The sequence below is a fragment of the Salmo salar genome, chromosome ssa15, assembly GCF_905237065.1.
Source record: "Salmo salar chromosome ssa15, Ssal_v3.1, whole genome shotgun sequence".
Taxonomy (NCBI): Eukaryota; Metazoa; Chordata; class Actinopteri; order Salmoniformes; family Salmonidae; genus Salmo; species Salmo salar.
In genome coordinates this window covers 35,286,129-35,313,191 of record NC_059456.1, presented here as the reverse complement: position 1 = coordinate 35,313,191, position 27,063 = coordinate 35,286,129, and the positions used below count along the sequence as shown (strand labels likewise).

Below are 27,063 nucleotides of genomic sequence, written 5' to 3'. Positions count from 1 at the left end.
TGCCATATCTACCTTTAAACGTATGAAAAAACATTGAGTCCTCCTCGAGTCATACATATCACAACGTACACGATCACCCAATCTCACCACATGTTATACTGATATTCTTTCATATGCAGGTAGGGAGGGACCGAGAGAGAAAACGGCCTGCCATTCAACAAAGAATGAAGGGCAACAATATAGTACAGTATCCTTGAAGATCCACGTTCGGCATCGTGGACCTTCTAGCTGCTGCCGAACCTTCTGCTGGAAAACGCCCTTCACTCATCAACCCCGGACTTGTCTCGTCATCATTACACTCACCTGGTCCCAATCCTCACTCTATCGCTGTATATATACTCCCTCTGCCATTTGTCTTTGTCGGTCATTGTACATGTTACTTGTTTTCTACTATTTCCTGAGAATTTTATATTTTGCACTTTGGGTTCGCCCTGTGCCTTTATGTTTATGAAGATATATTTTGAGCACAACAATGTTTGGGTTTCGTTCCGCTTTGTTCTATGGTGCTTAAATCAATTCAGTAGTTCTAAACCTGCGACTGCCTACTCCTCTCTGCACCTGTGACACCTAGCGCCTGCAGGTTTTTGTTTTTCCTTTCAATTAAGACCTAGACAACCAGTTGAGGGGAGCTCTTTACTAATTAGTGACCTTCATTCATCAATCAAGTACAAGGGAGGAGCGAAAATATGCAGACACTGCCCTCCGTGGAATGAGTTTGACACGTGACCTAGATCATAGCATTGAGATTTTGCTTGTTTTGCAGACAGCAGCATATGGCGGAAATCTGTTACGAGAACTCTACCATTGCTGCCTCAGTACGTGTGCATTGGTAAGAATATGTGGGTTGGTGGTTGGTAGAATCCATGTACTTATTTAGCAATATAATTTTAAATATAGTCTTGTCTGTTTGCACAGAAGAGTGCCATTACACTGCAAAACTCCTGAATACTGGCCTTTATTGATGATGAAAGGTACATTGGAGTTCGAGATTAAATGTAGAGAAATATTCAAATAGAAACCGTTGAGGACCATATTAGGAGAGGCCCTGCTGCTGTGCTGATGCTCTCAACCACACACGCACACACAGGTAGAAGTGATGTGTAGAAGTGATGTGTGTGTTGATAAGGAGAGTGTGTGATACAATCTGCCTCTGGATCTGGGGACTTGATGTTAGACAAACAGTTGCAGCTAATTGAATTCCTTTGAAGGAATATTCCCAAGATGGTCATCTCTATAGGCCTGAGCCAACCTTGTTTTGACAGGCTTTCATGCAAGCATATTGGTTTCATACATCATTTAATCCCATGATATTGCTGCAACAATGGCCAAGCGGCAGTGATTTTGGGGTGGAGTCTACGAGATTTATAGAAGTGAACACACAGGCCTTTCACTTTCATAGCACTAAAGTGAAAATGCTACAGCACAAACAACACAAAGATGCTTGGGGGATTCACCTGATCGCTTAGCTTCACATGTCAACATAAACTCAGCAAACAAATAAATGTCCCATTTTCAGGACCTGTCTTTCAAAGATAATTTGTAAAAATCCAAATAACTTCACAGATCTTTATCGTAAAGGATTTAAACACTGTTTCCCATGCTTGTTCAATGAACCATAAACAATTAATGAACATGCCCGTGTGGAATTGTCGTTAAGACACTAACAGTTTACAGACGGTAGGCAATTAAATTCACTGTTATGAAAACTTAGGACACTAAAGAGGCCTTTCTACTGACTCTGAAAAACACCAAAAGAAAGATGCCCAGGGACCCTACTCATCTGCGTGAACGTGCCTTAGGCATGCTGCAAGGAGGCATGAGGACTGCAGATGTGACCAGGGCAATAAATTGCAATGTCCGTACTGTGAGACGCCTAAGACTGCGCTACAGGGAGACAGGACGGACAGCTGATCATCCTCGCAGTGGCAGACCACATGTAACAACACCTGCACAGGATCGGTACATCTGAACATACACCTGCGGGACAGGTACAGGATGGCAACAACAACTGCCCGAGTTACACCAGGAACGCACAATCCCTCTATCAGTGTTCAGACTGTCCGCAATAGGCTGAGAGAGGCTGGACTGAGGGTGCAGTCCACGAGGAGGAGATACACTGCAGTACTTAATGCAGCTGGTGGCCACACCAGACACTGACTGTTACTTTTGATTTTGCCCCCCCCCCCCTTTGTTCAGGGACAAATTATTCAATTTCTGTTAGTAACATGTCTGTGGAACTTGTTCTATTTATGTCTCAGTTGTTTAATCTTATGTTCATGCAAATGAAATGTAGTTTATGTCCATGCTGTGGAGATACAACAGTGATGTTTCAATCCGCTAGGTGTAGGCATAATACAGCTAGTGCCATCTAGACAAATCCATTACATTAGCTACCTAAAATGTACAGGATGGCAACAACAACTGCCCAAGTTACACCAGGAATGCACAATCCCTCCATCAGTTCTCAGACTGTCCGCAATAGGCTGAGAGAGGCTGGACTGAGGGCTTGTAGGCCTGTTGTAAGACAGGTCCTCACCAGATATCACCGGCAAAAATGTCGCCTATGGGCACAAACCCACCATCGCTGGACCAGACAGGACTGGAAAAAAGTGCTCTTCACTGACGAGTCGCGGTTTTGTCTCACCAGGGGTGTTGGTCGGATTCGCGTTTATCGTCGAAGGAATGAGCGTTGCACTGAGGCCTGTACTCTGAAGCGGGATCGATTTGGAGGTGGAGGGTCCGCCATGGTCTGGGGCGGTGTGTCACAGCATCATCAGACTGAGCTTTTTGTCCTTGCAAGCAATCTCAATGCTGTTCGTTACAGGGAAGACATCCTCCCTCATGTGGTACCCTTCCTGCAGGCTCATACTGACATGACCCTCCCAGCATGACAATGCCACCAGCCATACTGCTCGTTCTGTGCGTGATTTGCTGCAAAACAGGAATGTCAGTGTTCTGCCATGGCCAGCAAAGAGCCCGGATCTCAATCCCATTGAGCACATCTGGGACCTGTTGGATCGGAGGTGAGGGCTAGGGCCATTCCCCCCCCCCCCAGAAATGTCCGGGAACTTGCAGGTGCCTTGGTGGAAGAGTGGGGTAACATCTCACAGCAAGAATTGGCAAATCTGGTGCAGTCCATGAGGATGCACTGCAGTACCTTATGCAGCTGGTGGCCACACCAGATACTGACTGTAACTTTGATTTTGACCCCCCCCTTTGTTCAGGGACACATTATTCAATTTCTGTTAGTCACATGTCTGTGGAACTTGTTCAGTTTATGTCTCAGTTGTTGAATGTTGTTATGTTCATAATACAAATATTTACAATATTTACATGTTAAGTTTGCTGAAAATAAACGCAGTTGACAGTAAGAGGGCATTTATTTTTTTGCTGAGTTTACATCCCTCGTGGCTCTGTCATACTTTGCATTCATCCATGGGTAAACATTTACTCATCTGTAAAAAGCAGTTAATTTGAGCCTGTCAGTGTGTCAGTGTTAACCACACAAACTGAACAAAAACAGTCAAATACACACAGAAATACGTTTCATTTCCCCACACTATATTTGTGACAAAGGGCATCGTTGTTGTGTGTGACTACGGAGCATTGGGCTGATGCTGAGCATTGGGCTGATGCTGAGCACAGAGCGGCTGCTGAGCACAGAGCGGCTGCTGAGCTCTGAGGCTAGGAGGACGACAACCCACGCGTGAGCCCCACATCTGACTGATAGTGGGCTCAGAACAGGAGCTATGTGATTACATCAGCACTGAACACAACACACACCTGGTCATGGCCAGTTCAAAATGGCCTCTGCTGTCAGAGAAGAGGGTGACGGGACAGGGGATGTCACACAGAAGAGTGTAACTACAGCGGCCCCCACTTAACCAGATTGCCAAACTGGAGCACAAAGTAGTTGGAGTGTACTATACACATCCAACAAGCCTACATCCAACCAACCCTCAAAATGCCCATACAAAGTTCTGGATTGATTAAGCCCACAAATGTGGTGATGTTTGGGGCGAGATATGAACCAAAGCATCCCAGCTCAAATGAAATCACCTGATGGACAAAAGCCAGTCCGAAGTACCTACTGTATAGTATGATACACTGCATTTCAGAGCAGTTTTGTCTCTCTGTAGTGTGACAGCAGAGAGTAGCAGCATGCCATGCTGTCACAGGATCAACAGTGAGCAGCAACATGGGTGTCTGGCAGCTCTCTCTTCAGCAGAAGAATGGGACTGATTGGGAGGAAGAGCACAGTGCTGTCTTTCTGACTGGGCTTACACACTCTATGCAGACTGACTGGGCTTACATACTGTATGCAGACTGACTGGGCTTAAACACTGTATGCAGACTGACTGGGCTTACATACTGTATGCAGACTGACTGGGCTTACACACTGTATGCAGACTGACTGGGCTTACATACTGTATGCAGACTGACTGGGCTGTGGTGAATTCTGGTGAATTACACAGAAAAAATACTTTCCATGGATCTTCAATATCAGGTTAAATTACGCAACATTTCTTGAAATCAATGGCGGACATTATTTGAGCTGAAGCGAGAGAAAATAAACTCAGACTTCGGAATGTTGGCTATTTTATCTTGCCACGTTAATAAATACATGTTGTGTTAATTTTGGCATGTTTACATAATAAGTCAATAGGGCTGGCAAGCTACTAGTAACAGTAGGTAGGGCGGCAGGTAGCCTAGTGGTTAGAGTGTTGGACTACTAAACGAAAGGTTGCAAGATCAAATCTCTGAGCTGACAAGGTAAAAATCTGTTGTTCTGCCCCTGAACAAGGCAGTTAACCCACTGTTCCTAGGCTGTTATTGAAAATAAGAATTTGTTCTTAACTGACTTGCCTAGTTAAATAAAGATAAATAAAAAATAGTACTGCCAGATAGTCACAAATAATTGGTAGCTAGCTACCCACAAAGAATTGACATCTATGTTGCATAATAATAGTTTTAGGAAATGTTTGCCTGGTAAACTATCTGGTTAGCTACATTATTACAATTCATAGCTAGCTGATAGTTATGAAGTAAAACGGTTACTTTGTGTATATCTTGTTTAGTCTCTATTGTCACTGTTGTCCTGGCTGGAAGATAGTTCAGTGAATGGGTGCTGTAAGTCCATAGTAAGTCAATAGGGCTAACTGGCTAGCTAGATAGCCACAAAAAATTAGTAGCTACCCATGGGAAATGTACATCTACATTGCATAACATTAGTTTTAGGTCACTTTTGCCTGTTTAACTAGCTGGTTAGCTAGATTATTACAATTCACATATCTCGCTGATAATTATGAAGTGAAATGTTTGCTTTGTGTATATCTTGTTTCGTCTATTGTTGCCATTTTCCTGGCTGGAAGAAGGTTCAGTGAATGGTGAAGCGTGAGGTAATAAAGTAGGTGTGCCAGTATTTCTCAAATGTATTGTTTTATGCATTCTCCACACTCTTGTCCTCACAAGAACGTACTCGAGAGAACGTGGTCAGAGAATGCACTCGGAGCATGACAGTGTGGAGCACGGTATTATGCATATTGAGAAACACCCTCAGTTTATCATATATCCTGATGCCTAGTCACCTTACCCCTATACATATCTACCTCTATCACTCCAGTATCCCTGCACATTGTAAATATGGTGTTGGAACTGACCCTGTATATAACTTACTTACTTCTCGTGTTCTTCTTATTTCTTATGTTTTTGTTCTACCTTATGTTATTGTTAGTGCTACATTGATGTTGATTACTGCACTGCTGGGTTTAGAGCTTGCAAGAAAGGCATTTCACTGTACTTGTGCACGTGACATTAAAACTTGAAGCTTGAAACTATTCATGCACTTCCTCAAGGACTAAACAATTAGAACAAGACCGTACATGGACCGTAACCCGTAACGTTGTGAACCATGTTGAGTTGGTGTATTTGTGTGACTTCTATGGAAGATTATACTTCAGGATGACCAGGGCTTTCTGTGGTTTTCAAGGTTACCTTTGTGGATCCTACAAAAACTGTAGGAGATTTTTGCAAACATCTTTTCACACCAAACAATCATACTATGCATCCATACCTGATACATGAAATCAACATTACTGGCCCATATTCTGCAATTGTAATACAAGCAACTTTTCTGTGAAAGACTTACAGTAAGTCGAATCAGCTGGTTTCACTGCCATTCCGAGTCATTGGTCAAAAAGCAACGGAAAATAGGAATAACAGTACAAGCCTAGGCTGATGTCTTAATATTCTTAGCTATAGGAGAAGAAAACGATCACAAATTACACCTTTTCTATTTGTGAGAGTTATTCACATCAATAATAAAGAGCAAGCAAATATGATATGAAGCCCAAGTGCAGGATGATTCTGAAGCAGTAAGCAACTTGAAGAGGAAACCAAGATGATGGAGAGACAAGATAGTACCGGCATCAGCTACTGTACCGGAAAACTTACTCTATTCAAACCAGTAACCTACATCAAGAAAAATTGCATTGCGCAATAAAATACACAAAAAGAAAAACAGAAAACATTTCCGACCTGTTTTTGACCAAACTTTCCTACAGGGTATAAAGGAAATGTACCAAATATACACTACATGACCAAAAGTATGTGGACACCTGCTCGTCGAACATCTCATTCCCAAATCATGGGCATTAATATGGAGTTGGTCCACCCTTTCCTGCTATAACAGCCTCCACTCTTCTGGGAAGGCTTTCCACTAGACGTTGGAACATTGCTGCGGGGAAGATTCATACCAAAGTTGTTCGATGGGGTTGCGGTCAGGGCTCTGTGCAGGCCAGTCAAGTTCTTCCACACCGATCTCAACAAACCATTTCTGTAAGGACCTCGCTTTTTACACGGGGGAATTGTCATGCTGAAAGAGGAAAGGGCTTCCCCAAACTGTTTCCACAAAGTTGGAAGCACAGAATTGTCTAGAATGTCATTGTATGCTTCACTGGAACTAAGGGGCCTAGCCCGAACTATGAAAAACAGCCCCAGACCATTATTCCTCCGCCACCAAATTTTACAGTTGGCACTATGCATTGGGGCAGGTATCGTTCTCCTGGCATCTGCCTAACCCAGATTTGTCCGTCGGACTGCCAGATGATGAAGCATGATTCTTTTCACTCCAGAGAATGCGTTTCCACTGCTCCAGAGTCCAATAAAGGCGAGCTTTACACCACTCCAACTGACGCTTGGCATTGCGCATGTCGATCTTAGGCTTGTGCGCTGTCATGTCCTGACCAGTAAATGGGGTTGTTTGTTATTGTAGTTTGGTCAGGGCGTGGCAGGGGGTGTTTGTTTAGTGTGTTTCGGGGTTTTTTGGGCAATGTTCTATGTTAGTATCTATTTAGTCTATTTCTATGTTCAGGGTTTTTTGGTTTGGCCTTCAATTAGAAGCAGCTGTTCTTCGTTGCTTTTAATTGGAGGCCATATTTAAGTAAGGGGTTTTGTCACTGTGTTTGTGGGTAGTTGTTCCGTGTATAGCGTGTTGCCTTACAGGACTGTATTCGTCAATTGTTTGTTATTTTGTTAAGTGTTCAAGTTTCCTTCTAAATAAAAGAAGATGAGTATACACATTCCCGCTGCGTTTTGGTCTACTCCATACGCCGAACGTGACAGAACTACCCACCAACAAAGGACCAAGCAGCGGGGTAAGGAGCACTGTGAAGAAGGATGGACATGGGAGGAGATGAGGATGAGTATATCCAGGGCTATGGAGGATTTAAGGAAGACCGAGAGGCATCCCCCCCCAAAAAAATGGGGGGGGGGGCACACGGGGAGTTTGGTAGAGTCAGGATGGAGACCTGAGCCAACTCCCCGTGCTTATTATGGGGAGCGACGAATGAAGAAGGCACCGAGTTATGCGGAAATGCGCACTGTATACGAAGAAGCATTCAACGGCTGGTGCGATCGATGGAAGCTCCTCAGCATGGCCAGGCTATATTGTGCACTCAGCCAGGAAGGGTTGTGCAGGCCGTACGCTCCCGACCTCCAATACGTCTTCAGGGTCCGGTTTACCCTGTTCCTGCTCCTCGCACTAGCCTTGAGGTGCGTGTTCCCAGTCTGGCGCCTCCAAAGCCAGCCCAACGCACCAGGCATGTAGTGCGTCAGCCCAGTCCAGTACGTCCTGTTCTTGCTCCTTGCACTAGCCTTGAGGTGCGTGTCCCTAGTATGGCGCCTCCAAAGCCAGCCCCACGCACTAGGCCTTTAGTGCGCCTGTACAGTCCGGAGCCACCAGAGACGGCCTCCAGTCCGGCGCAGCCAGAGTCGCCCGCCGCGAGGGTCCCCAGTCCGGGGTCGGCGACGAGGGACCTCGCTCTAGCGGCGCCACCAACGTGGGGTGAGCCAGTGGTGGAGCGGGGTCTGCGTCCCACTCCTGAGCCACCTCCGTAGGGGGGAGGATTGGGGAGGGGGGGGGGGTGTAGCACAAGAACCGTCGGTGACGGTGGCCACCCTCCCTTCCCTCCCTTTAGTTTGGGATTATTTTTGTTTTGGGGTTTATTTTTGTGTTTTTTTGGGGGGGGGGGGGTACTGTCATGTCCTGACCAGTAAAAGGGGTTGTTTGTTATTGTAGTTTGGTCAGGGCGTGGCAGGGGGTGTTTGTTTAGTGTGTTTCGGGGTTTTTTGGGCAATGTTCTATGTTAGTATATTTCTATGTCTGTGTCTATTTAGTCTATTTCTATGTTCAGGGTTTTTTGGTTTGGCCTTCAATTAGAAGCAGCTGTTCTTCGTTGCTTTTAATTGGAGGCCATATTTAAGTAAGGGGTTTTGTCACTGTGTTTGTGGGTAGTTGTTCCGTGTATAGTGTGTTGCCTTACAGGACTGTATTCGTCAATTGTTTGTTATTTTGTTAAGTGTTCAAGTTTCCTTCTAAATAAAAGAAGATGAGTATACACATTCCCGCTGCGTTTTGGTCTACTCCATACGATGAACGTTACATGCGCGGCTGCTTGGCCATGGAAACCCATTTCATGAAGCTCCCGACGAACAGCTCCTGTGCTGATGTTGCTTCCAGAGGTAGTTTGGAACTTGGTAAACATGTGTTTCCTAAGACAAATCCTTAGACATGCTCTCTGTACTCCTATTTGGGACAGTAAGCATAATGCAACAATGATAATGTATAGACCTATGTAATAACAACCAGTTAGTATTTTTCTGACCTGCACAGAGGAAAAAGAGCATGTGCATTCAGCATGAGTAGAATTTGGGAAGGATAACTAGTATTGTATTGAAGGATGTGATGGTCAACCAGTGCAATTTACCCCAATTATCAAAGGAACGTGGCAACAAATTTCACAACAATGGGTTGGTTTATTCTCAAATACTGCATATTCTCAGGAGTATCTACTTGAGTAGGTTATCTAACTCACTTGATGTAATTAAGATTATTTGAAATATACACAAATAGCAGTGTTATTCTGAATGACCGTTCCTCAAAAGGTTCTACAGCTGCACCATCGAGAGCATCCGGACTGGTTGCATCACTGCCTGGTATGGCAACTGCTCAGCCTCCGACCACAAGGCGCTACAGAGGGTAGTGTGCACGGCCCTGTACATCACTGGGGCCAAGCTCCCTGCCATCCAGGACCTCTATACCAGGCGGTGTCAGAGGAAGGCCCTAAAACTTGTCAAAGACTCCAGCCACCCTAGTCAAAGACTGCTCTCTCTGCTACCGCACGGCAAGCGATACCAGAGCGCCAAGTCTAGGTCCAAGAGGCTTCTAAACAGCTTCTACCCCCAAGCCATAAGACTACTGAAGATCTAATGAAATGGCTACCCAGACTATTTGCATTTTCCCCCCTCTTTTATGCGCTGCTACTCTTTGCTATTATCTATGCATAAGTCACTTTAATAACTCTACCTACATGTATATATTATCTCAATTACCTCTACTAACCGGTGCCCTGGCACATTGACTCTGTACTGGTACTCCCTGTATACAGCCTCACTATTGTTATTTTACTGCTGCTCTTTAATTATTTGTTACATTATTTCTTTTTTTAAAAGGTATTTTTCCTAAAACTGCATTGTTGGTTAAGGGCTTGTAAGTAAGCATTTCACTGTAAGGTCTACTACACCTGTTGTATTCGGTGCATGTGACAAATAATATTTATTTGATTTCATATTTCTGACTTAATGCAATGGAAAAAGTTTGTCATCAACAAATGCCGTGATGAACACATAGCAAAGGAAAGAATACAAGTTGACAACATACATTGGGAGCATATGATCATGGTCTTCACAACCAAGTTATTGGAAGATTGTTGACTGGTTGAATATGTCCGCCATATAAAATAGAAATCAATAGAAACCAATCAACAAAAATCTATATAGCCTACCCAACATAATACTCTTAGAAAAATGTGTTCCAAAAGGGTTATTTTGGGTTGCATGTAGAACCTTCTGTGGATATGTTCTCCCATGGGGACAGACGAAGCACCCTTTAAGGTTCTAGACAGCACCTTTTTTTCTAAGTGTAGGAGCATTTGCTACATTGAATCCGTCATCATGATGCCATCTTTTAAGAATGAATGAGATAGCATGTTGACGGAGAGGGTTATCACTACTATATCACGGTAAACAAATTCACCAAGCCTCTGAATGCAACAAGGCACTCAAGAAGGTTGAATGTTTTTGCAGACACAGCACATAGATTTTATTTCTAATGAATAGGCCTACACATGACATAACGGCGATCGAGGCCAGGATACTTGTAATTGGCCAATGCAATTTGTCTGTTATCATGGCAAAGGCAGTCTATAAAGATATTTATGAAAAATCTGCTTTGTAACATCTCAGCTAGCCTACAGACATGAGAGCAAATGCGTTATCCATAAGAACACACTAAGTAGATCCATTATGCCATCCAATAAAGATAAAATCAAAGTAATTCATTTCGCATTGGTATAGGTGCGATTCAACAGAAACAGGATAGTAAGGACAAATGGTTCCTTACCGATTCGAAGGCGTCTAATTAACCGGACGAATGTATTCCATTGTAGTTGAAGATGAGACGCTTGATGTTTTTGTGACAATAATAACCTAATAGCCTACATAAATCCTGTGTGATATTCGAGCTGCCCCACTCACTATAGCTGCTGAGTATGGGGTATGATGGCGTTGTCTTTGCAGGACCACAATGAAACTAACGGGACCAGTGGAGTGATTGACAACACCACCAGCCAATAGAATGGGAGGATGCTACTAGTAGTGAGGAACAGGGGATCGTAAACAGGTTCGGTAGCCATAAAGTCAGTAGGTTTGGCATTTTGAAGATTATTAAGGTTGCGAGACTATTGCGTTAGAGGTATTTCCAGGACAATAGATTCATTTTGGGTCTAGACTAGGTGAAGACATGGCTGCCCATAATGAATGTTCATCAGTAGATGGAGGGATGAAGTAGGCCTACTTCACATGACAGGGATGGGGAAAATGTGATGTTTTAATTGACAACTGCATCAGTTCTTAAGAAAAGTGTGTGACCAATTAACATACATGCCTACACGAATACCAAATGTTCGATACTTCTATAGTTTAGACGATAGCCTAATAGAAAAATAACTGCTCAATACAGGGAAAATGTGTACATTGTATTGTGGGACAAAGTGTTGTGAAGATCATCATCATCATCATCATCAGTGCGATTGAATCAAAGATTTTGGAATTCAATCAATGATTTCTCGCGTTGACACTGCGCTCTAATAATCATTGCGTTGTGGCGCCCTCTGCTGCCAACAATTACCAGTTCGTATTACTCAAACTGCTCCCTAGTTATCACTCATTATACCTTCATAGAATTCAGGAAATTAGATCTGGATTATTCAAATACCAGTGAGATCAGATATAGAAACATAGTCACACTTATGAAACGTCTGTTTTTCAATTTGATGCCAATGCCAATGAAATAGGCACTCGGGTCTATACTCTAGAAACAGAGCTCTGGCAAGTAATAGTCCTAGTGGAATGAAAACAACTCCTAATAATTTCACTTCACTGTAATTCCACACTGTAAAAAACACACCTTTAAAAAATGACAAATGAGCCTAGGACACTGTTGATACATTCTCAGCATACTACCAGAACAAATGTCAGTGCAGGCATGATAAGGAGATGTGTGCCTACAGCTGTACCCTTGTTTCACACAAGCATCTCTGTAATTTTTTACAATGCATCTTTTCACATCTGGGCTGTACAATGACAGTAAGCCTAATGTACATTCCACAACATAGACAATGTGTCACATCCTGACCAGCAGAGGGAGTATTGTATTAGTATTTTGGTCAGGACGTGGCAGAAGGGTTTGTGTTGTATGGTTTTTCTAGTATGTCTGTTTCTTTGTTGGTCTGTGTGGCTCCCGATCAGGAACAGCTGGTTATCGTTGTTCCTGATTGGGAGTCATATATTAGGAGTGTGTTTTTCACCTGGGGTTTGTGGGTTGTTGATTTTGCACTGCTAGTCTTCGTTATAGCCTGTGAAACTGTCACCTGTCGTTCTGTGTTCACTTTATTCAAATTAAATATAAAGATGAGCATTCATATCCCGTCTGCGTTTTGGTCATCTCTTCACGAAGACAGCCGTTACACAATGCCACTACAACTGTTAAATATTTAGTCAAAGCTTTCACAGACAAAATACTGTACAACAGCTCTCCCTGGCTGTAGTGTGGTGGCGGGATGGGCAGTGGGTACTTGCAGCTGTTCTTGGATCCTCTGCTGTAGTCTAATTGAAATAACAGTTGTTGCTAATGTCCCCTGGGCAGCGACTCATTGACAGCCATGCTGCATTTATGTGCCAGCTACTCAGTCAGTCAGACAGCAACAAACCTGCAGTTGATCCCCAAAAACAAGTCTATTAACACCGGCATCTTATCAGCCCCGGTGCTGCCCCTCAACATTGACTATAGGCCTTTTTGAAATGACACACAGCATAGCAAACATTGTGTAAACAGAACTATATTGTACAAATGAAATGTGTTAGTATATATATATTTTTTATCACATCATGGATAACTTCCCAATTTTACTTTGATTTTGTAAATTTGTTATACATTTGTATAAAAGTACTGATTCTACAGAATCAGGAAATGCACATGTTGTAACACAATCTCTGTGGTCATCATGCTTGTGCCCCATTACAGTACTTACCGTATATACAGAGATGTCAGAGATGTCAGACAAGAAGCAAGTACCACTTTCATCCAGAGAGTGGCAGTGATCACTAACACAACACATCGAACTCCTGTTGACTACTTTTACTAAACATATAGGCCTATTACAGTCGTTTGGTTACATGACCGTAAGGCAAACCCTGTGATTCATCCAAAGCAAGAATGTGCGGCTTTGCTCTCCTAAGCCTTACAATGACAGGGGAACAATTGATGCCTGTCAAATCATCCACTGCCATAAAAATAATAAGATCCACCCAAAGTACCACAGAGAGAGCATGTCATCACATCAGTCTTCTATTCTTCTCCACCCGATGTGAAAGATCTCAAACTCGGATCTGTCTCTCTGGTGTTACTGCTGCGGTTCAGTTAAGCAATAAGGCACGAGGGGGTGTGGTATATGGCCAATATTCCACGGCTTAGGGCTGTTCATATGCAGGATGCATCGAGGAGTGCCTGGATACAGCCCTTAGCCGTGATATATTGGCCATATACCACAAACCCCTGAGGTACCTTATTGCTATTATAAACTGGTTACCAATGTAATTAGAGCAGTAAAAATGTTTTGTCATACCCATGGTATACGATCTGATATACCACGGCTGTCAGACAATCAGCATTCAGGGCTCGAACCACCCAGTTTATAATGTACTTTATATACTGACTGTAAGCACTCAGAATGAAAGCCTTCAGCTGAAATGTTAATAATGTAATGTAAATGTGGAATGTAAACTTCATGTTTGAAGAGATGGCTTCCTAACTTGGAGTAACACTGTCATAACTGTTTATCATTCAGTTCATCCATCTTTGTCTTGTATAAGGGCATCCTTGTCTTGTATAAGGGCATCTTTGTCTTGTGTAAAGGCTGATTACAGATACCACAGCTCATCTGCTGACCCTAGAAACCTTTAACTGGGTAATCTTGGAGCGGACACTGGCTGTACTGGGGGTCAGTGTGCTGCTAACAGCTTAGCTTCCTCCAGTGTCTGACTGCCCCATACTGGGCTTGAACCAGTGATCCTCTGCTTCGCAACACACGTCACCATCCTCCTTGACAACGTTCCACCGGAAAATATCTTATTCTATAGCTCCCATCCCCGACATTTCATGTTTGCCATGGAGTGAACAGAACGTTCTTAACTCCGTTACATGGGCACTTGAGATTCCATGGCTGTTTTCACAACCTGGCTGGTAGGAGGCTGCCAGCAGATGGCTAGTATATCAGCATGATTTTCTAACAAGCATTCTGTGGAGCAGTTGTCCTATAGCCTGCTGTTCTGGAGAGTGCACACTTTTAAAAAACTCATCATGATCACAGACCAACATCAACTTCAAACACATTCACTTCTAAATTGAGAGTTAGGAATGTCTAATACAGAACCCACCAAGTAAACAAAATTCTATTATAAAATAGAAAAAAAATATTTAGCTATTCATCTTGCATATGTGTGATAGTTTGCAAAAGTTGTTATCTATGCTCGTTCACAGTGTGGTCACTTTATACAAAATCACAATGCATGATGAACAGTACGGCATTCGTTGGCTGAAACTGAGCTAACATCTTAAGGTAAACCTGTTAGGTATGAACAGTACTGTAGGGGTGCCTAGTCAGACAAGACAGGCATTCAGGAAGACCTACTAGTTAACAGACAGGGACAGGATGGGAGTGAGTTCCGTTTCAGGAAGATGGATGCACCATTAAAGAAATGTGGATAAAAAGAGCACAAGGCTATTGGCACCAAACAATGGTGTGTCCTTGACAGTATTTACAGAATCTGATAAATGGATATTTGATGCATAAATAAACTGTTACTAATGTACTTCATTATCAATCTAAATGTGAACTGATAGTCACTATAAAACATCAATATATAGTACATATTTTCAAAACAAAAGAAAAATGTTTAAATATAAAATAAAACGGTATAAAATGTCAGTTCAGTGACATCAATGTCTTATGTACAAAATAGGAAATAGCTTTACAAGCTACACATTTGTTCTAACACTCTTAGCAGATATCTTACAATGCACAGTTGAGTTCCTTGGAGGAATGGTATTTTCCCTTAAAAGTTCTCCAGATGACAGGACCACAGGTCTCAAAGTATCAGTGGACTGGTGCCTTGTCCCACTCCTGGTTCTTCAGATTATGATGTCTGGGTTCCTTGTTGGACATTCCTCATAGAGGGCTGGCTTCATGTTCCCTTCCTCTGATTCCTCACTAGACGAGACAAGCGGATATCTTTGGATTACTATTAACATTACATGAACCTACAGTTAACCCCAGTTCAGCACCGGAATAACAGTTATACTACAATCAGAAAGGTTGAAATGGCTGTTAACCCAAGCTAAGATGTTCACTCCTGGTTTCAATTGAAATACTATGTAATAGAATCTTCTCACTGTCTTCCCCTTCAATGGATAGAGATGGGATTCAGACCTCATGCTGGATCCCTCCACATCCTCAATGGTGTCAGCCAGGGGCTGGTGGGCTGTCTCAGGCAGCAGCAGGGTGAGGGCTGCACCTAGCAGAGTACACAGGCCAAACAGCACCATGGGAGCATTCTTACTGACACCCCTCAGCAGGTAGATGATGGGAGCCAGGACTCCCCCTGCCCTGGCACACATGGAGCCCATACCAATTCCACTCTGCCTGTGGAGCAAAGAGGAGGCGTGTTCAGCCAAAATAACTCCACATTGTCGCACTACTGTAATTAAGAATGTGCATTAAGACCAGTTCTGCCACATCTCCAAACAATTAACAACAGCTGCTCAGCTAGTCTGCTGCCTCCCTTCTTATTGAGGTTGTTTGGGTCAGATAAATGTACACTAGGCAAATCACGGGAAACATCAGAATCTGATTTAAATGTTATGAATAGTATGAATGGTTAGACACCGGGCAGGACACTTCCTGAAAGTGAGAGATATACACTACCGTTCAAAAGTTTGGATAGAAATGTCCTTGTTTTTGAAAGAAAAGCTAATTTTTTGTCCATTAAAATAACATCAAATTGATCAGAAATACAGTGTAGACATTGTTAATGTTGTAAATTACTATTGTAGCTGGAAATGGCAGATTTGTTATGGAATATCTACATAGGCGTACGGAGGCCCATTATCAGCAACCATCACGCCTGTGTTCCAATGGCACGTTGTGTTAGCTAATTCAAGTTTATAATTTTAAAAGGCTAATTGATCATTAGAAAACCCTTTTGCAATTATGTTAGCACAGCTAAAAACTGTTGTTCTGACTAAAGAAACTGGCCTTCTTTAGACTAGTTGAGTATCTGGAGCATCAGCATTTGTTGGTTTGATTACAGGCTCAAAATGGCCAGAAACAAATAACTTTTTTCTGAAACTCGTCAGTCTGTTCTTGTTCTGAGAAATGAAGGCTATTCCATGCGAGAAATTGCCAAGAAACTGAAAATCTCATACAACACTGTGTACTACTCCCTTCACAGAACAGCGCAAACTGGCTCTAACCAGAATAGAAGAGGAGTGGGAGGAGGACAAGTACATTAGAGTGTGTAGTTTGAGAAACAGATGCCTCACAAGTCCTCAACTGGCAGCTTCATTAAATAGCACCCGCAAAACAACAGTCTCAATGTATACAGTGTAGAGGTGACTCCAGGATGCTGAGGTTAGAGGTTCTTGAGGTTAGACCCACAGAGAACTGCTCATTAAAGTAACTAACTTTGGCCTTCCGGATAGCCTGAGTGCACTTATTTCTCATTTGCCTGAACGACAGCCAGACAGTCTAAATATTTGTGTGCCGAGCCTTTCGCCAAATGGTATTCTTGAGGTGGAGTAACTCTGCCAGATCACAGTCGAACCAGGGGCTGAACCTGTTTTGAATACACATTTTCTTTATGAGGGCGTGCTTGTTAACAATACCACTGAAAATATAAAAAAAGAAGGTTCAAGCATCTTCGACAGATAATATTGCTGATATTATACCAATTTACAGAGACCAGGTAATGAAGGAAGGCTTGCTCATTAAAGTTTTTTAGCAAGAGTCTATGACAAATCAGGACAGGTAATTTAACTGAGCAGCCATTCAGAATACTCTTGTGACATCATGCAACAGTTGTTTCAGCCCTTATCAGAAGTTCAAAAGTTAGGGTTAGGAATTAACAGAACTTTATACACCTATTGAGTCAGTGTTGACTATTGCAATGAGGAAAGACGTTATTGGCATTGGTAGGTAAAAGATGTGTCCACATAAAAAAAGAACACACGCAACATTTACTTATCGATGTAAAATGCAATCAATAAGTATTACGAAACTTAGCTTCACGTATATCAATCATTTTTGCTGACTGAAATAGTAACAGTTCTATTTCAAATACTTGTTTTGATGTCTCACTATGGATACACCTGGACATGTCCACAAGCTCGAAGAAACCAATCACACAGCGTCTGTTCGAGACAGAGTGGTCGAATGGTGAATGAGGTGAGCCTCTCTCCTCCATAAAAGGAGCCACTCGCCTGCCAAATTAGTCATTCTTGCCTGTCTTCCTTGTGGAAGTGACTGTGTTCACTAAAGCTCTCCTCAGCGCGACTGGATTTCTGTTTTGCTACTGAACTGTTTTCAGGCGAACCATGAAGTTAACACTGCAGAACATAGTATTTCAGCTCCTGTCGATAGTGTTGAGTACCGAGCAAATACATTTTCTACCCGTCAGTCTCTAGCTCTCGAGATTTGGTTAGCTATCGCTGCAAGGCTTTAGCTAACTTGGCTAACTAGCTGCAAGGCTAGCCAACCATGCTAACAAAGGACTAGCACAGATACTTCCCGATGAGCCCTGGTAACTACCGTTACACAGGGATCTTTTGACCCATATGCACAGAGTGAAACCATGGCCCTCTGACATGGCCTGTGAGGAGGAGAATCTGAATGCGACTTGCCTCTTGGAGTCTTCTAGAGTACCCAGGAGCCCCTTCTACACGCTCACTGTATGAAACAATGGCGCGTTATCGTTCTTATGACATACCTTGTCTCAGCCCTCAACAACAAAATTAAGGTCACAGAGATATTGATAGTGTCAGGTAGAGGATTAACTCCAAGGATGGTTAGACTCATGTTGTGATCTAATGCACTATTACTGAATGATACTGATGGAAACCTGCCCAGACATCAGCAGTCCACATTAGTCAGCAGAACACTCCAAATGTGTGTCCCAAATGGCACCCCATTACCTATGTAAAGGAATACTTTTGACCAGGGCCCATAGGGCTCTTGTTAAAACTAGTGCACTATAAAGGGAATAGGGTGCCATTTGAGTCAGACGCTCACCTTATGACAGTAGGGAAGACCTCTGCTGAGTAGATGTAGACGATGGACAAGGAGGCGGTGATTCCAAACTTCCCCACCATAGCCAGGACAGTTCTAATAATGGAGAGATCTATGTACAGTGGGGGGAAAAAGTATTTGAACCCCTGCTGATTTTGTACGTTTGCCCACTGACAAAGAAAGGATCAGTGTATAATTTTAATGGTAGGCTTATTTGACCAGTGAGAGACAGAATAACAAGAAAAATATCCAGAAAAAACGCATGTCAGAAATGTTATAAATTGATTTGCAACTTCACCGCATCAAAGGGACAATGGACGGGGCCATGTACCGTCAAATCTTGGGTGAGAACCTCCTTCCCTCAGCCAGGGCATTGAAAATGGGTCGTGGATGGGTATTCCAGCATGACAATGACCCAAAACACACGGCCAAGGCAACAAAGGAGTGGCTCAAGAAGAAGCACATTAAGGTCCTGGAGTGGCCTAGCCAGTCTCCAGACCTTAATCCCATAGAAAATCTGTGGAGGGTGCTGAAGGTTCGAGTTGCCAAACGTCAGCCTCGAAACCTTAATGACTTGGAGAAGATCTGCAAAGAGGAGTGGGACAAAATCCCTCCTGAGATGTGTGCAAACTTGGTGGCCAACTACAAGAAATGTTTGACCTCTGTGATTGCCAACAAGGGTTTTACCACCAAGTACTAAGTCATGTTTTGCAGAGGGGTCAAATACTTATTTCCCTCATTAAAATGCAAATAATTTTATAACATTTTTGACATGCGTTTTTCTGGATTTTTTCTTGTTGTTATTCTGTCTCTCACTGTTCAAATAAACCTACTATTAAAATTATAGACTGATCATTTCTTTGTAAGTAGGCAAACGTACAAAATCAGCAGGGGATCAAGTACTTTTTTCCCCCACTGTATGTGTGTGTGTGTGTGTGGGGGGGGTGGGTGAAGTGATGGGGTTAGAGATTAAATGGGGGGAGAGAGAAGTGATGGGGATAGAGATTAAACGGGGTATGGGGGAGAGAAGTGATGGGGTTAGAGATTAAACAGGGGGTATGGGGGAGAGAGAGAAGTGATGGGGTTAGAGATTAAACGGGGGGGTATGGGGGGAGAGAGAAGTGATGGGGTTAGAGATTAAATGGGGGGTATGGGGGAGAGAGAAGTGATGGGGTTAAAGATTAAACAGGGGGTATGGGGGGAGAGAAGTGATGGGGTTAGAGATTAAACAGGGGGTATTGGGGGAGAGAAGGGATGTGGTTAGAGATTGAACGGGGGGTATGGGGGGAGAGAGAAGTGATGGGGTTAGAGATTAAACAGGGGGTATGGGGGGAGAAGTGATGGGGTTAGAGATTAAACAGGGGGTATGAGGGGAGAGAAGTGATGGGGTTAGAGATTAAACAGGGGGTATGGGGGAGAGAGAGAAGTGATGGGGTTAGAGATTAAACGGGGGGGTATGGGGGAGAGAGAAGTGATGGGGTTAGAGATTAAATGGGGGGTATGGGGAGAGAGAGAAGTGATGGGGTTAGAGATTAAACAGGGGGTATGGGGGAGAGAGAGAAGTGATGGGGTTAGAGATTAAACGGGGGGGTATGGGGGGAGAGAGAAGTGATGGGGTTAGAGATTAAATGGGGGGTATGGGGGAGAGAGAAGTGATGGGGTTAAAGATTAAACAGGGGGTATGGGGGGAGAGAAGTGATGGGGTTAGAGATTAAACAGGGGGTATTGGGGGAGAGAAGGGATGTGGTTAGAGATTGAACGGGGGGGTATGGGGGGAGAGAGAAGTGATGGGGTTAGAGATTAAACAGGGGGTATGGGGGGAGAAGTGATGGGGTTAGAGATTAAACAGGGGGTATGGGGGGAGAAAGAAGTGATGGGGTTAGAGATTAAACGGGGGTATGGGGGAGAAGTGATGGGGGTGTATGGGGGAGAAAAGTGATGGGGTTAGAGATTAAACAGGGAGAGAAGTGATGGGGTTAGAGGTTAAACGGAGTATGGGGGAGAGAAGTGATGGGGTTAGAGATTAAACGGGGGGTATGGGGGAGAGAGAAGTGATGGGGTTAGAGATTAAACTAGGGGTATGGGGAGGAGAGAAGTGATGGGGTTAGAGATTAAACTGGGGGTATGGGGGGAGAGAAGTGATGGGGTTAGAGATTAAACGGGGTATGGGGGGAGAGAGATGTGATGGGGTTAGAGATTAAATGGGGGGGTATGGGGGAGAGAGAAGTGATGGGGTTAGAGATTAAACGGGGGTATGGGGGAGAAGTGATTGGGGTGTATGGGGAGAGAAAAGTGATGGGGTTAGAGATGAAATAGGGGGGCACGGGGGGAGAGAGAAGTGATGGGGTTAGAGATTAAACAGGGGGAGAGAGAAGTGATGGGGTTAGACTTAAACAAGGGGGGGTGAATTATGGGGTTCGAGATTAAACGGGGGGGGGTATGGGGGAGAGAGAAGTGATGGGGTTCGAGATTAAACGGGTAAATAGCTGGGCTATGTGTGTATAGCATCTGAAACTCTAGGTTACATCACTGTGAATCACTCTCCAGCATCCCCACCTAAGGTAGTGTAGATCCTAATGGAGACCGTAACCACCTAAGGTAGTGTAGATCCTAATGGATACCGTAACCACCTAAGGTAGTGTAGATCCTACTGGAGACCGTAACCACCTAAGGTAGTGTAGATCCTACTGGAGACCGTAACCACCTAAGGTAGTGTAGATCCTAATGGAGACCGTAACCACCTAAGGTAGTGTAGATCCTAATGGATACCGTAACCACCTAAGTTAGTGTAGATCCTACTGGAGACCGTAACCACCTAAGGTAGTGTAGATCCTACTGGATACCGTAACCACCTAAGGTAGTGTAGATCCTAATGGAGACCGTAACCACCTAAGGTAGTGTAGATCCTAATGGATACCGTAACCACCTAAGTTAGTGTAGATCCTACTGGAGACCGTAACCACCTAAGGTAGTGTAGATCCTAATGGATACCGTAACCACCTAAGGTAGTGTAGATCCTAATGGATACCGTAACCACCTAAGGTAGTGTAGATCCTAATGGAGACCGTAACCACCTAAGGTAGTGTAGATCCTAATGGAGACCGTAACCACCTAAGGTAGTGTAGATCCTACTGGAGACCGTAACCACCTAAGGTAGTGTAGATCCTACTGGAGACCGTAACCACCTAAGGTAGTGTAGATCCTACTGGAGACCGTAACCACCTAAAGTAGTGTAGATCCTACTGGAGACCGTAACCACCTAAGGTAGTGTAGAACTTAATGGAGACCGTAACCAAGGTAGTGTCTTCAAGTGTACGGCTGACATGACTTCCATGAGGGCCCCGGTGGGAGTTAATAACAACTCTACACCCAGGAGGTCACGTCAGTGACAAACTCTGGTTGTTACAAAAGGAAGCTAGTTATATAACGTTTAAATGTGGCTTGCATAAGTTTTTCAGTTTCGAACAAAAGCCAAGTTCCAAGCCACAAAGACTTTCCATTGACTACTAGCTAAGTCCTTATAAACAAGGCTATAAAACTACACAACTATGACATCATTCAAGGACTGCCATGGTTTAATTACACTGGTAAACAACTTAATTCAAGTCAACTGAAGTCTTTTCAGGGCCCGGAGGATACTGTAACTCGTCATGTAGCTCAGGGTGTGTATAAACGTCTTAAAGATGTATTGACACCTAGCAGAGGGTTCTATGGAATGGGCCATACCATCAGGAATGAAGATGGTTAGCAGGCAGGCCAGGCCTCCCACAGCGAGGAAGGCTAGCTGGGATATCCTCCTGGAGCGGTTCAGGGTAAATAGGGTGATGGTCCTGGCAGGCATCTCCACCAGGCCAAAGATCAGCTGGGTCAGGTAGATGTTCATCCCAAAGTCAGAGATGTTCAGAGACAGGCCGTAGTAGACCAGCACGTTGACAAACCTGGACAGACACAGAGATGGAATGGTGGAGGAAACACTGGTGAGGAAAGGGAAGGATTAATAACATCACTGTCACTGCAGTGAAACAAGGACTCCCTTCTTTTGCTGGTTTGACACAAGTCTATCATGCAGAGTGGAAAGATGTCTGGGAAGCAGAAATGTCTCTCTAGCTACAGACAGGATAATTGAACCAAAATCAAGGTACAGAGTAATATTACAGTATATACCTCTTGTAAACTGTATTTGACACGGAATATAGTGCAACATTTTACTGTAGTGATATCTATTGACAATGTTTTCTACATTAACACTCACTTCTCAGTGCCTGGGAAGCTACGTAAAGTATTCCCATTCAAATAATAATCTGTCAGTGTTGCCTCAGTGAGTGTTACACTGCAATTCAAATGGCTTACACAGCAAGCATAGTGACCTGAGGCCTCAAGAAGCCTGTGCAGTGAACAGTTCTGAGAACTCCATTGGCGTACCACGTCAAGGGAATCAACCCATAATGAAAAGAGTTAATAATTCATCATTAGTGTGAATGATACATGAATGTTTGGCAGAAACAGAAATCTCAATGAAACAGTAGTTGATACAGTAGATTTGATTAATTCTTGTTTGCCCCACAACAGGATGTGTCCTGACAAAGTTCTACTGCCAACATCACACGGAATACTGGGAAAGGAGCGGTATGACACTCACCACAGGTAAAACATGATACATGAATTCCTCCTCATTTTTGGGGTACGGACCAGGTCAATGACTGTGTCCTTTTTCCTCTCCTCCATCTTCACCATATCATTGTACCCCTGAAAAATAACAAGAGCAGATGAGCCCTGAGCATTTCGCCTGATGCTTCTCAGAAAAGGAATGACCTCATCAATGCAAAAAGCACACCAATGCAACTCATATAATTTGCATGTCCCGCATGCCTACACAGCATAGAGGATAGCATGCAAAGCACTTTAATATGCTCAGGTTTTGGCGGTATTGCGCTCAACATTGCCTGTACATAGAAACGTTGTTTGGCAAGTGCTTTAATCAAGGTTGTTGAATTTCATAATGATCAATGATAGCTTAATCTCGTCCACCAGCCGGCTATTTCTCTCTATAACAATTAGCCTGCACATGCGTAACCACACCTGACATGTCTCCATGTCCTCCTGCAGGGGTTTGCCGTTCATCAGAGCAGCTTTCCTGATCAGATCCATGGCCTCCTCATTCCTCTGGTTGGCCAATAGCCACCGAGCCGACTTGGGTAGGACCCTAAGAATGTAGAAGAGAGGTGTTCAACTGACCCACACACATAAACAACTACATATGACACTCCGCATAAGTTTGGCACCATGGGAACAAGAGATATAAACATGAAGATACATTTAGTCATGAGGCAGGATATAGGCCAATACTAGTACTAAAATATTAGAAAAAGAAAAGAAAATAATTTGGTACTATGCACACAATTTTGCAACTTAGATATACTTTAGGTATTCCCAAATGACATTCAATGACCCATCTGGTTTTGATTATTGATGAAAAAAGAGAGTTCCTCTACATTCTCTTGAATTTCTCCTTTAGTGAGTTGGCTTGCTAGCCTGGAATCCAAACTGAATGATCTTTTCACTTCACGGAAGATATTGAAAGTGAGTGATATTCCGTTTGTATTTAAGGCTACAGGCGTGCTGCGGCTGGCCAGTGACTCACCAGATGTAGAAGATGAAGAGGAAGCCTGGTGCTGAGATGGCCAGCTGGAGCTTGCGCCAGTCTCTGATGAGGTAGGCCAGGCCCGCCAGGGTGATGTAGCCGAACCCAAAGAAGTAGTCTGTGATGATCCCAGCTAGCATCCGGTGCTTTGATCCTGTCCACTCTGTGCCTGGGGGCAACAACAGAACAGTATAGAGAGTAGAAAACTAACACCTTATCATCTGAATTTTTTCTCAGATCACAAGTCAAAAACCTTATTAATGTTTCATGTGTGTGTGTATGTGTGTGGTGTGTTTGAGAGAGAGTGAGAGGGAGCAAGAGAGAGACTAACCTAAAACAAATGCGTTCATGATGACAGCTGAAATAGTGGTTCCAACCACAAAGCGCAGAAAGACATAAATGTAGAAATTTGGGGCAAAAGCAGCACCAACCCCAAAGGTTGACTGGATAGTCAGACCAACCAGGATTATGTTCCTGCGTCCAAACCTGAAACAAGAAAGAGGTAGCAGCTACTCTTCCTGGGGTCTGGCAAAATTAAGGCAGTTATACAATTTTAAAAACATTACATTCATTACAGAATTCAAAACACACTAAGTGTGTTGAGAATTAATTAGACTGTTAGGGAGTGGGAGGTGCTGCAAATTAGATGCACTCTTTAAAATACCCAGTGTTAAATGCTTCAAATGCTTTTGACATTTGACTTTGGCCAACAAGAGTGCATTTCAAATAAAATCACTGCCGCCTAGAAATATCAATGAATGAGACAGCTAGTACTGAAATAGTCTGTACAGACATTTTGTTTGTGTACTTTCTATGAATAATCCTAGATACACAAATAAAATATACTAGCAAATGTACATAGCAATACAAGCTGCAAAGTGTTCATTGAGCTCAATTTTAGTTTTACTTCACCTAAAGTGTGACTGACCTCTCTCTTTATATTTGTTTAGCATGACCTTCTATTAAGTTTGTGACCTACCTACAATACATGTTCCATGGATCCTCAGGCTCTTTAATGTATCTGAGCCAAGCTAATTATAAATTAGATTAAAAATGCATAAGTATCACTGGTGGAAGACGCATGGTTGTTTTATACATACTTATCAGCTAAGGAACCAAACAGCACGGCGCCGACCAGAAGACCAAACATGTAGATTGAGGAACCAATGTTGTTCAGATTGGCATTATCACACACCAGATCCCACTGTCAAGGACAGAGGGTTCAAATGAGATGAAATGCTACATCATATTGACAAGCCCATCTGTATTTTCACCTACATTCTTTATAAACGATGTACTAGGTATAACATTTCAGATTTCAAATGATACTATATCCCTGTTACCAGGCTTTTGTCCTTGATTGACTATACATAGCCTATTATACTGTGAAGGTTAACACTCGCACAACACGGTAACTGTATTTTGCCTGTGGTGTCCTACTCCTTTGCCCCTGAGCAATAGAAGCCTGTGAGCACCTTGCTTCTCAAATCATTCTAATAGAAGCCTGTGAGCACCTTACTTCTCAACAGATTCCAATAGAAGCCTGTGAGCACCTTGCCATGCAACAGATTCCATCTAAACATCCTTCAGGGCTCTGACATCAATCAGGGTGGAATGTGACAGAAAATATGAGTTATTATAGATCATACAGACAGCCTCCAACAGTGGGCCTCACAGTGAAGGTCTGATCCTAGTCTTTATAAATCATAACAGGTTCTGCTGGCTGGGACCATTCCACTACGGCTACTGTCACTGTGTGAGGGTCCGTCACGTGGCAAACCCAAGCAGCACGAGACCCACCACTACACTGTTAAATGATCATGTTTGAGCCCCCCAGACAGACAGACACAGACAGACAGACAGGCAGACAGACAGACAGACAGACAGACAGACAGACAGACAGACAGACAGACAGACAGACAGACAGACAGACAGACAGACAGACAGACAGACAGACAGACAGAGAGGTTGCCCTGCCCGTCTGTTTTACTGCACCACCACTAACTCACCTCAGTTGCCACGGTGCTGTGGAAGGTTTCTTTGCTGAATTCCCACCCCCCTTGACAAACCCCGGTGACGTGGTCATCGCTAAGGGCAAGGGCGGTGCTGTGATTCAACTGGGCTAGCGGGGTGCTAGGGACCCCCCCAGGGGCAGAGCAGGACAGGCCAGGGTCACCGTCTGGGCCCGTCACCAGGCTGAAGTTGAATGCGTCTGAGCTGGCGGGCAAGGCCCAGGTGGTGTTGTTGGAGCGACAGAGATGAGGGGGGACGGCCCCCGTGAAGACCGATATCAGCATGTGGAATGCCAGCAGGATCTGGGGGAGGCAAATCCACACATACAAGATCTTCTGGAACTTGCCAAAGCCTCCGATATGGGAAAGAATCTCGTCAAAATTCATGCTTCTTTCCATAGCTGCTATTCCAATGCAGATGCTACCCTAATGTATCATCACAGATATAAGAGGTCCAACAGAATAGTGCTCTCTCAAGTTGCCAACAAAGATTTTAAACTTCTGAATGGACTGAGAGTGGAGTAGAACAGAAGGCTGAGAGGCAGCTGACACCTCACAGAGCTCAGGATAAACTACACAGGCTGGTTTGTGTAATTCTCATTCAGTCCTCATTCAGATGAAGTCACACCTGTCTGTGGTGTAGTGAACCCTAAGCGCAGACAGGCTGCTGCCGCTGTCTGCAGTGTTGTGAACTTGAAGCACTGCATTTGCAGGGTAATATAACCATTCTGTACGGGGAGGGAGGGCCCTAGATCCTGCGGGTGGAGTCTCAGCTCAGAGGGAGGAACTGCTCTTCGTGCTGGCTGAGTGACTGCATTTGTTAAAATCTCTCTATACTGTATATCCCTCTTGCTCCCCATCTCTCTGTTTTTTCGCATGGTGAGAGTCAGAAATGGTGGAATAAGTCATGTGTGTGTGTGTGTACAGGTGTGTATGTGTGTTGTTGCAACAA

At 43.7% G+C, this 27,063-nt stretch overlaps 2 protein-coding genes across 4 annotated transcripts in view; both read right to left on the bottom strand.

The window, feature by feature from the left end:
* Positions 1-11,166, bottom strand: part of LOC106571317 (tyrosine-protein kinase Fyn) — a 71,823-nt gene extending 60,657 nt beyond the window's left edge. For both annotated transcript variants that reach the window (XM_014144246.2, XM_014144248.2), the window contains exon 1: positions 10,961-11,166. The gene's annotated coding sequence lies outside the window, so the exon portion shown is untranslated. The remainder of the gene's footprint in view (positions 1-10,960) is intronic.
* Positions 11,167-12,940: 1,774 nt separating this feature from the next.
* On the bottom strand, positions 12,941-26,812 carry LOC106571318 (solute carrier family 22 member 6-A). Of its 2 annotated transcripts, none has more exons than XM_014144251.2 (10): positions 26,109-26,811; positions 25,200-25,303; positions 24,431-24,585; positions 24,100-24,268; positions 23,538-23,661; positions 23,098-23,204; positions 22,185-22,396; positions 18,462-18,570; positions 15,606-15,818; positions 12,941-15,386 (listed from the first exon to the last, which is right to left on the bottom strand). In XM_014144251.2, exons 1-10 carry the CDS (start codon positions 26,508-26,510, stop codon positions 15,308-15,310), a joined length of 1,674 nt encoding a protein of 557 aa, XP_013999726.1. In that variant the 5' UTR covers positions 26,511-26,811; the 3' UTR covers positions 12,941-15,307. The 2 variants fall into 2 exon arrangements, 1 of the variants encoding a protein (XP_013999726.1); XR_006759159.1 differs by having other exon boundaries at positions 15,326-15,386; positions 18,462-18,554; positions 26,109-26,812.
* Between the last annotated feature and the right edge of the window lie 251 nt (positions 26,813-27,063).

Coding starts and splice junctions, on each gene's coding strand:
- LOC106571318 (XM_014144251.2), bottom strand. CDS start 26,510: ATGGAAAGAAGCATGAATTTTGACGAGATTCTTTCCCATATCGGAGGC. Junction 24,269..24,430: donor CATGAACGCATTTGTTTTAG/GTTAGTCTCTCT, acceptor TGTTGCCCCCAG/GCACAGAGTGGACAGGATCA. Junction 22,397..23,097: donor TGTATCATGTTTTACCTGTG/GTGAGTGTCATA, acceptor GTGTCTGTCCAG/GTTTGTCAACGTGCTGGTCT.